The 10692-nt window shown below is 49.5% G+C and overlaps 1 protein-coding gene across 1 annotated transcript; it reads left to right on the forward strand.

The window, feature by feature from the left end:
- Positions 1-9255: 9255 nt before the first annotated feature.
- Positions 9256-10476, forward strand: C1QL2 (complement C1q like 2). The gene is made up of 2 exons (XM_054381287.1): positions 9256-9891; positions 10297-10476. The coding sequence occupies exons 1-2, from the start codon at positions 9256-9258 to the stop codon at positions 10474-10476; spliced, it is 816 nt and encodes a 271-aa protein (XP_054237262.1).
- The last annotated feature ends 216 nt before the right edge of the window (positions 10477-10692 follow it).

The following is a 10692-nucleotide window of genomic DNA, read 5'->3' on the forward strand; positions in this document are numbered from 1 at the left end:
TTTACCTCATCTACAGCTTTGCCAAAGGAGCATAGTTACAAGAGTCAGCAGGTCTCGGACCTACCACATAGGGTGGACACTTCTGGCTCACAAAAGTCCATTAACTCACACCAGGCTTTTCTTCCACACCATGTAAGGCGTGGAGAATGGCTTGCAACCCTGCTGCCCTTGGAGGAAGGTGACCAGCCGTTCCTTCTGTCATTACCTCTACTCTTCTGTCTCCCTGTGGTCTGCAATTGGCCCTGCTCGCTTAGCGAGAGATGGCTGGAGGTGAGCACTTCAGGAGGGCTCTCCTCCTCCTTCCACCTGTTTTTCATTCCTTGACTCACTGGCTCTAAGCCGTAAGCAGTGACGTGACAGCTGAGTCACGGACGCACCACCTGGATGCTGTCAGCATCAATCTCTCTTATAAGGATCATAGAAGAACAAAATAGAGAAGACTGTTAGGGCTTCTCATTCGTCTTCCTGCCAGCGGGGGCACTGAGCCCTGCAGTGCGGTCTCTGGTTTTGTCCAACCTCACTCTCAAAATCCCAAGCAATGGGCTTCCACTGCTCTCCCTCAGGAACCATTCTGTGATTTAACAGACATCTTGCCAAGGAGACCACTGCTTTTCTATGATCTTTATTTAGCCCAACTTTTACTTATGTGAACAAACAACTTCACACTAACATCCACGCTAGAGCTGATTTGGTTTTATTATTCACGTGAAGAAATTCAGAAAAGTTGCAAAGCTGGAGATGAAATGTTTCATTTGTGTTTTGTTTAACAGTGTTAAGAGTCTCCCTGCTGCATGCATTGTTATACAGAGCAGATAAAAAAAAAAAAAAAGAGAGAGAGAGAAAGAAAGAGATGCAGTCCCATGCCCTGGAGAGCTTACACTTTTCATTTAAGCAAGATGCAGTGACTGAGAATGACAAGTAATGAGAAGGCAGGACAAGAGTCATATGAGAAAGGTCAGGATATTTCCAAATAAAGCCCATTGTCATGCTTTTAATTTGGGTTTATACTGAAGAGTCATCATAGATGGCTACATATTTGGGGACAATTTCACCATGTTTTAATCAAACATTTCATTTTAATCTCACAAAGCCATCTTGCCTGCTCTGGCTTGGTGCTTATTCAAAGCTTTGTTTTTACAGAAATCTGTGGTTTTCTCTTATGGTTACTCTTTCCGCCAGTTTAACCAGGCTTTTTCAAAAGCAGTTGTCAGAGTTAGTCTGGTTATTAAATCCCTGAGTACCCCAGAGGTACAGGAGCTTGTCCAGCTGATCCACACCACTGCACCAGGACTGATTCTCCTTGACCTTTGTCTCCAGTTCTCTGTCTCCTCTCTAGCAGCACCTCAAATTACCCTTACTCCAGGAAGAGCAGTCAGACCTCTTCATCTGGGGCTGTTTGTCTGAACATAACAAAGCAACTTGTCTCTCTACAAACCTTACAGCTGCCTCTTCTCAGCAGAATGACTCCTCTCCACTGGACACCAGTAAACCAAAGCAAAGCATCATGGAGTTGGACCATCTGCCCCACCTCATCCATATGCCTTCCTCTGTCTCTACACCCAACTCACCATGTGTTTTCTACACCCAGTGGAGGTGTAAAGCCAACTCCTAACATCCTTAGCTTTGGGTCTCCAATTCTCACATCTTCCTCTTCATGCCACATGATTAACACAAGAACACATTTAATTCTGGGGGACATGAGGTACAAGTTTATCATGGTAACTGAATGTTGTTCCAGCAGATGCCCATTCTACACCATCTGTCACACCTATAGGTTTGGCTATTATTTCTTACTAATTTTATTCTTGTCTTTGCCTTCAAGGGACAAATTCTTTCTGGTACCTGACTGCAGGTTTTGAAAACTCCCAAAGGGAAGCCCAAATGCGCTTCAAAAGCATTTTTAATGTGTGCCTTTCATCCTGGTGAAACCAGCTGCCCATGCACATCAATTCCCTGGAGCATTTTTTTCTACTCACAGAATAGAAATAATCAGCCTCATGGCTGGGTGTGGAAATGTTGCTAAATTAAGACAAGGGATCTGGGTAAATGGACAGAGTTCAGTTCTCTCACTTTCCAATCTTCCCCTTTCCTCTTCTGAAGTCATGAAGGTTGAGGAGCTGAGTCCTGCTGGGCATTTCAGAGGGTTCAGAACGGAGATGAGTGACTTTCAGTTGGAGCCAGGTGTTTGGTTGACCCTGCCAGGGATTTGATTTTATATACACACATGTTGCTGAGCAGCTTGGCTGAGTGCACAAGCTGTATTCAGAAGGCACAGGAAGGATCTCTTTCTTCTACTAGGCCTCCAAACTTGGATTACTCTAATTTTTGCCATAAATATGCTTAACTACTATTTTATTGTTTGTATTTTGTACAGAAGGCCCTAGCTCAATTGAAAAAAGCAGATGCTTAGTTGTAGAGATAGCACAGAGTTATTCCAGCAGTCACACTGGAGAAACATTAGTTATCTAAAGAGACAAATTGAACCAGACAAATCTAGGGCCAACCTGTTTCTCCTCAAGCACTTTGTAAACACATACTGTGAAGCACAGAATTAGGCAAGGAGACTTGAATTTGCTCTTACTGTGACACAAATCCCAACCTTCAGCTGGTTAAGGGCAAGCCAGATTGGCCTCTTGCTTCGTTTGCATTTGCTATTTTAAGGAAGACGTCATTCTACCCTGGTAGTTTGGTAGGGGATGTTGCTCAGATCCTGCCTTTCCTTAATGACAGTCAGATTCTCTCTAAACCTACTGCACCTCTGGCTGGAGACCTGCTCTGGGAACAGGGAGCTCCCAAACAGCCTGGAGTTCCTGTAACGTTTCCTCCATCACCCTGGCTACCAGGGCCAGGTATCAGCTGCTGGTTCTATACATTTCCTAACAGCTCCTTGGCAACATGAGCAGCCACGTAAGTTTGGACCAGGCATCTTCAGCATCAGCTTCAGTCATTGTCTGAGGTTTCCCTGTTCCCACAGAATTTATCTAAGCTTTGATGAACTGACTTCAGAGTATGACCCTGCTTCTGAAAGAAGGCAAGGGCAAAAGTCCCTGTGGATCAGAAGTGGAAAGCATGGCTCAGTTGCTCCGACTGACCTTTTCCAGAAAATATGGGTTGAGTTCTCCCCAGTTTGGTAAACAGCCTCTGTTTTAGGGATGTGAAAGCATTCTATGATTCTGTGATTTGGCTTTTACTGATTCTCTCCACATTTTTTTTTTTTAATATTTCTCCAACAGGTCTGGGGTTTGTGAACTGCAGTCTTGTCACAGGTAAATATACTTGCCCAAACACCCGCATGCAAAGAGAGAGCCAGCAGAATTTGTCTTCCATGCACAGCAAGTGCATATGGTAAAGTGCAAATAGCAGCAGATCACAGTGATCAATACGTACCACAAAGCCTATCCAGCTGCAATATCTGTTTGGATTGTACACAAACTTCTTGTGCAGGACCTGTAATAGATACTGTATCAGTACAGGGGGCCTGATTCTGGCTATTTTGACCACATTTTATGTATTGCTACAGCAGCACAACTTTCTGTGGGCTGTTACAAATCAGCCTTACAGATAGTAAGCAAGAGCCAGCTTCATATCCTTGAGTGATGTAATAAAGTGTTTTTTTCTGACGTGCAGGACCCCATGTACCCACTGCCTCCATGAAATGGGGGTAAATGCAGCATCCTGCTGTTAAGACAAGTATTGTTGGAAATCCACACTCAGAAGTGCCCTGTATTTGTGGGGAATGATGGCAGTTAATGCACTAAGCCTAACCATTTCTAAACTCTTCCCTCCATTAAGCAAAAATAATCAGTATCATTATCTTTTATGTTTTGTGAATGGAAATAACATTATACACATTCTGAACAGATTCAAATTCTCTTTCAGCAAGACATGTGAACATTTTCATGTAAGGATTATACATATCATGTTTTACTATCTGTTGACTACATGGAGTTCCAGATAATTAATTCTGGCAATGAGAAAGATCTGTGAGTCGTGTGATGCGAGAAAGACAATGAAGGAAGCACTTCAGAGGATCAGAGAGTAATGTTATCCATAATTTCCATCCATCATGACAAAGGATAGCAAAACAGCAAAGGATAGCAAAAAACTCACTGTTTTTGTGAGAGTACTTAGCCAAGGTCTGTGCCTTTACTCACAGTAATCGTGATTTGAGCTTCTTAAAAGCCTTTTAGTATGGCTCAGGAAGTCCTTAAGCCATGTATTGCTGGAGGTTGACAGAAATGCTGGGCAAGTACCACTATAGACTTTGATCTTGGCATTTTTGCTAAATAAGAGGTCTGAGTTGGTACAGCTCTTACATTTTCAAGGGTCAAATCCAAAATGGAACTGAAGGAAAAGTTTAAAGCAGAATTTAGGTAGGTAAACCCAGCACTGAAATAAAAAGGTTCTCATAGCTCCTGTCCAATTCTAGAGACACCTAATTCAGGAGATACCTACCTTCAGTCACCAAGAACCTGAAATGTACAGCAGTTAACTTGTGTACATGCCTAGAAACCTCACCACCTTGGTATGTCTTACTGCTGCTGGGTTCTGCCAGGGTTGTGAGTTTGGACGGGTGATAGTCCAGGTCTTGCTGGTTGTGAAGAAAACCATGTGGCAGGTCACAGGCTAAGTCTGTGCTGAGAATGTGTAGCTGAGAAAGGTTGGAGAAAAGCAAAACTTCTGAGAGAAAAGAAATTGAGACTGTGCAGAAGAGGCTTTAGCTCAGCAGCTGGGATGGTCCTTCAGGAAGGGGAATTGTGCATGCCAGAGCCACACACTCTCTTTCACACTGCATTTGTACCTCACCTTCCTGGCTGGAATTCACAAATAGCTCCTGGAGGAAGCCTGAAACTCCAGATCAGGTAGGTGTTTCCACCACTAAACTAAAAATTATACTCACCTTTGATCTTCCTCTCCTTCTAGCTCAATGAATCTTTAATTCTTTTTAAGCAAGGAGGCAGAGATTCAACATAAGGGCATGCATTGTTCTCCTCTGCTCTTCCCATCTCCTCTGGGTACTTTGCTCCTTGGAAGACTGTGGTAGCCTCCCAGAGAACACAAGTTGGGATTTCTTAGGCATCAAATTGAGCTCCTTCTTGTCACCCTGCTGACAAGCCTCCATGCAAAACAGAGATGACCAGTGGCAGCCTGGAGGAGCATTCTGTGTTTACCTCCTGGACCAACAGACTCTGGTCATACCACACAAGGCTCAGCCCTGGGGGCAGGTGTGGATTGAAAGCCTGGCCCTGAACTCCTTCAGTTACCACCTTTCTTTGTGTTTCTCAGAATGGAGCCCTAACAAGCCCAGGAGTTATTCTTCCTTCCTCTGCCTCCGTGAATATTTCACTAATTTTACAGCAGAATAAATCCTACAGAAGAAGTTGAAGAAGATCCAACTCACAACACCCTGGAGGTCTCAGAAGGCTGCAACTATTCTCCTGGCAAACTGGAATGATAAATTTTAAAAACCTGCTCCAGGTCTGGTAAATGGTGAAAGAATGGAACAAGTCTCAAACATCTCAGGTTGGTGTCCATCACCAGTATGTATTGGCAAGTACATGCAATAGTTGTGAGAGGCCTGATTTATCAGATGCTCTGGAAATGACTGAGAGATGGATCCGATAGATTCGATGGACCAGAAACATCTTTTGGATATTACTAGCAACCTGAACTGGGTGAATGTGGCTTGAAGCAGAAATTAAGGAGAAGGTAACTAATGCTACCTTGATGAGCCCCTGAAACTTTGGAGCTTCAGTGACAACTGTCTGGGTTCTTCACTGTCTGCGTTTGGGAATTGTGCCTGACACTTCCCTCAGTGGTCAGGTTCTTGAGTCCTTGCACCACAGCTGAAAATGGAGTTCTGAGCTATATCCATGTAAGCTTTTAGATACTTAACTATTCCTTTGTCCAACAGCAGCAATCACCAAAACTCCTGCTCAGCCATCACCTCATACTGAGGTCCAGACACCCTTTGTGTTTCACTAGGGATGCTCTGTGGATGCCTTTATCTCTGGGTACACCCAGAAGCACTTGAGTCTTGCCATCTTTCAGCAACCTGCAACGGAGCACCACCTGACTCACTTGTTGAAAGATGTGAAGTGCCTAACTCTAAGAGGAGTTCTGGTACTTGTCACCTCAAATGAAGAAAGGTACCTCCTTGCTGAGCAAGCAGTACTTCAGACACTGCCTGATTAGCTGATATGGTAATTTCCTGCTCCTTTGCTGCTGTGGTGCATCCCAAAGCAGGCACCTAACAGCCCAGTGGCAGCCTGTATCAAATCTGTAAGCCGAGTGTTGCCATGTGTCCTAACGCTTCCTGGTATATTGGTACCAGCTGCCTCATCGATCATGGTGCTATTTGGGGAGCAAGATGCATCAGCCCATAACTCCAGGTCTCCAGGAACATAGATCCTACTGGAGTTGTACATTAAAGTCACACTGTGTTTGTCTTACAGCAATCTGATGGGGGGATTAACTAGGTGATCACTCCTGCTCACTGCATCACAGAGGAGTAATTAAATTATTCCCAAAACAAAACTGCTAGAATTTGACACCTAACCTAACTGCTGTTATCTCTGCAGTCTGCATGCTTTCTGAAGTGCTCAACTGTCCGTAGATAAGAATTGTGTCAATTTCGCCCTGCTGAAAGTTAGAATACATTTCTTCTTCATCTGTCCTTGTTGATCCGTGGGAAGAACAGACCCCGACACAGAAAATTATTCTGGCTTTGCAGAAAGGGCTGGAGAGCCTGTGTTTGGAATATAGTTCCCAGCACCAAACACCTCATTATAAAAGTGTGCTGATGCAAATAGGGAAGTTGCAACAGAGCCCAAATGATACAAGAACTTAATTATTCAGAAAAGGGTTAGAAAAGCTACATTGTAGCTGCTGCCTTTGGAAAACAGGAGATTAAAAAGCCACTTTAGGAGGGTTTGTAGAGCTCTGAGGGAATAGTGAGGATTCACAAACATGGGGAGAGCTGAGCTCCTGACAAATACTAGAACAAAAGGGAAATTAACAGAAGGTTAAGTAGGGATCATTGGCAAAGCAGTGTAATTTATTTGTGAATTTATTTGTACTTAGCACAGCTAATATATAGAAAAATTATACTAGGGCTGTTATCAGAAATAACTATCAGAAATAATTTTACAAGGCTTTAGACAAGTGTGGGGGCTTATAATAATGCTGTGGGATACAATTGGTAATTCAGAGGAGAGGAAAAGGACTTACGTCTTTGTCACAATCTCATCTCTTAAAACATTCAGCTGCATTGTGCTAAGTAACAGACATGGATGCTCTAACACGACTGTCTATACAGTTCTCAGGGAAAGGTTATTATTTACAAGATTAATTTCCCTTCGAGATTCAAATATATAGATATGAAAAAGAAAAGAGAAAAAAAAATCAGAGAGACTTGGAGGGATAGGGATGAATCCTGATCTCAGCAGCAGAGCAAAACTCGAATGATTCCAGGAAAAAATGCTGGATGCGCAGAGGGATGTAACTGAGATGAGATCTGGTCAAGAAGTGCTTGTATTCCTGATGGGAAAGCCTTGATGTCCTCTCCTGTCCTTCAAGGAAAGCTGACAGAAGAGTCCCAAGTCCTTTCAGGGCATTTCTGCCGTTCTTAGAAGCAGCCCGTGTGTCACTATTTGCGTATGATGCCTCCAGGCCATCAGCTCCAACAAGCGTCGGATCAGGCAGAGCGGCTCGCTCCCTCCGACCTGCAGTTTTGCCTGTTTTAAGATAAGACAGAGTGCTTTCAACCGTGGTGAACCCACTGGAAATTCACCCTCCTTATGCACTAAAGGAGGCGGGAGACCCCGAAATGTTGCCCTTAGGAAATATCACTGAACTAATTTTTTTATTATTTCTTTTTTCCTCCCCAGCACCGGAGCTTAACCCACCGCTATGAGATGCGTGGGTATGATCACAGCTTACTCTCTAGAGGGGAGATCTCTGCAGGCAGTGAATGATGCGAGAGCTCCCGCGGTACTTGCACTGTTTACTTAGAAAATCAAAGGCAATTGACCACGAATTCTCGACTGGGGGGAAACACCCCCCATCATGCCTCCCCCCCCCCCCGATTTGGACCCATTATTAGGCAGGGAAAGCAACAAAATATTGTGCTGTGACCCAACTTAAACTCTGCTAAAAGCATGTCTTGACAGAGTGCCACTTCCACCTGACAGCCCCTGCCTGCCATCGTGAACCTGGGACGGTTGTAACGAACTTGAATTGCACTTGGATGTGCTGAACACAAGCAAGAACCACCCGCGATGCTGTCCTATTTGCCTTTGTGCCGCCGAGGCCGGACAGGGGGAGGCTGAGGAAGCCCCGGGAAACACTGCTGCCTGCCCGAGACTTTCCCCAACGCTCTCCCGCACAGAACTCGGGGCATCGGAGAGTCCGGCCGCGGCCCGGGCATTCGCCCAGGGGCCGTCCCGCCGCTGAATGTAAGGCATAGGGGAAGGAATGGAGGGATAAAAGGATATCGGGCGGCAGGTGAACGGGACAATGCGACGCGCCCCTCACCGTCCCGGTTTTAGTGGGACGCAGTTTGGGCGGTATCTGCATAGACTCCTGCAGTGCCGGTGACAGTAGAGCGGGGGGGATTTCCCCACCCTCCACCCCTCCCAGTGCCAGCAATCGCGGGGTCGGAGAACCCGGTCATTTGCGGGACGCACCGCCGCCTCTCTCCTCCCCTCCGCCCGCCCGACTCGGCGGGCGGACTGGTGGCGGCTGACGGGCGCACCGTGGACCACAGCGGCGGCGGACCCCCGAGGTTCTCCAAGCGGCTCCGCCCCGGCCCCGCAGGTGGGTCCGCCCGTCCCGCCCCGCTCGGCTCCGTGCCCCACACGTCGGGGCGGTGACAAGGGCGGGCGAGCCCGTCCTTCCCGTGGGGACGAGAGGCAGAGCCGGGCCCCCGCTCGCGGCGGCGACGCCCCCGAGCCGGCCCAGCCCCGCCGGGCGGACGGGGCGCCGCGTCCCCTCGGAGCGGAGCGGGGCGGTGGCGTCTCTCGCCAGCACCATGGCGGGGCAAGCGGCCGGCCGGCGGGCGGGCTGAGGCGGGGGCCGGGCGGGGAGGCGCCGGCGGCGGGGACTTCACCGCCTTTTCTTGCCGTCCCCCGCAGGGAGCGGCCGGTCCCCCGCGCCACCATTGCCTCGCACGGTAAGGAGGACCTGCGCGCCGTCGCCGCCCGGCTCTGGCAGCGGAGGAGGCGGCTGCTGGCCGCCGCCGGGCTCGCCCTGGCCATGGCCGTCGCCCTGCTCGTCGCCGTGCCCCTGCTTCTAATGCAGGCACCCGCCGAGAGCGGTGCCCACTACGAGATGATGGGCACCTGCCGCATGATCTGCGACCCGTACAGCGGCGGGCGACCTCCTGGTCCCGGTAGCACCGCCGCCGTGGAGGCCCTGCAGGACCTGGGCGCCAACCCCCCACCGCCCTTCGTCCAGGGACCTAGGGGAGAGCCGGGAAGGCCGGGCAAGCCGGGCCCCCGCGGACCTCCCGGGGAGCCGGGCCCGCCGGGTCCCCGGGGCCCGCCGGGAGAGCGGGGCGACGCGGGGAAGCCGGGGCTGCCTGGGCTGGCGCTGGCGGGCGCGGGCGGCGGGAGCGGCGGCGGGGCGGCGGCGGGCGGAGAGGTGGCGGGAGGGCTGAGCGCCGCCTTCAGCGGGCCGCGCATCGCCTTCTACGTGGGGCTGAAGAGCCCCCACGAAGGCTACGAGGTCCTCAAGTTCGACGACGTGGTGACCAACTTGGGCAATCACTACGACCCGACCAGCGGCAAGTTCACCTGCCAGGTGCGCGGCATCTATTTCTTCACCTACCACATCCTCATGCGCGGCGGCGACGGCACCAGCATGTGGGCCGACCTCTGCAAGAATGGGCAGGTGGGTCCCCGACGCTCGTCGTCCCCGCCCCAGGTACACCGAATCCGCACCCCGGCCACGATGCCGCCCTCCGGTGCCGGCCGCTGCCGCTTCCGGGGAAAGGAATAGCCGGAGCATCCTCCCCGCCGTCGGAGCGGGGGATGCGCGGCGGGGAGCAGCTTCAGAGCCGCAACAAACTCCAAACTGCCGGCTTGCAAACTTTTCTACCGGGATGGGGCAAAGGAGATGGCTTAGGAGAATGGGGCGGAAGGGAGGGTACAGGGGGCAGTGGAGAGTCTGGGGGTGCTTATGGAGGTGCTGGGGAAGAAATGCTTGGAGGGCTGATGAAGGTGCTGGGGAAGAGGGGGTCAGGGGACTGATGGAGGGGCTTGCATGGGCTGACGTGCCCTGTGGCTGTGTTGGCAGGTGCGTGCCAGTGCCATCGCCCAGGATGCAGACCAAAACTATGACTACGCCAGCAACAGTGTGGTGCTGCACCTGGACTCTGGCGATGAGGTGTATGTCAAGCTGGATGGAGGCAAAGCGCATGGAGGCAACAACAATAAGTACAGCACTTTCTCTGGCTTTCTTTTATACCCTGATTAACATAAGCAACACAACACAACTGGCCCCACCACTGGTACGTGTAGGGCTGGCTGGTGTTTCTGTACCCCATTGTGCCGCTGTTCCTGCTGGTGTCCACAGTCTCCACAGGTCACTTTAGCTTCACTGTCATTTTATACTTTTTTTTTTCACTCCTGTGGAAATGAAATAGAAGTGAAACAAAGCAATCCCTTTCCTTACTCTCCCTCAATTGCTCTG

Source organism: Indicator indicator, chromosome 5 (genome assembly GCF_027791375.1).
Source record: "Indicator indicator isolate 239-I01 chromosome 5, UM_Iind_1.1, whole genome shotgun sequence".
Classification (NCBI taxonomy): Eukaryota; Metazoa; Chordata; class Aves; order Piciformes; family Indicatoridae; genus Indicator; species Indicator indicator.

Coding starts and splice junctions, on each gene's coding strand:
- C1QL2 (XM_054381287.1), top strand. CDS start 9,256: ATGGCCGTCGCCCTGCTCGTCGCCGTGCCCCTGCTTCTAATGCAGGCA. Junction 9,892..10,296: donor ACCTCTGCAAGAATGGGCAG/GTGGGTCCCCGA, acceptor CTGTGTTGGCAG/GTGCGTGCCAGTGCCATCGC.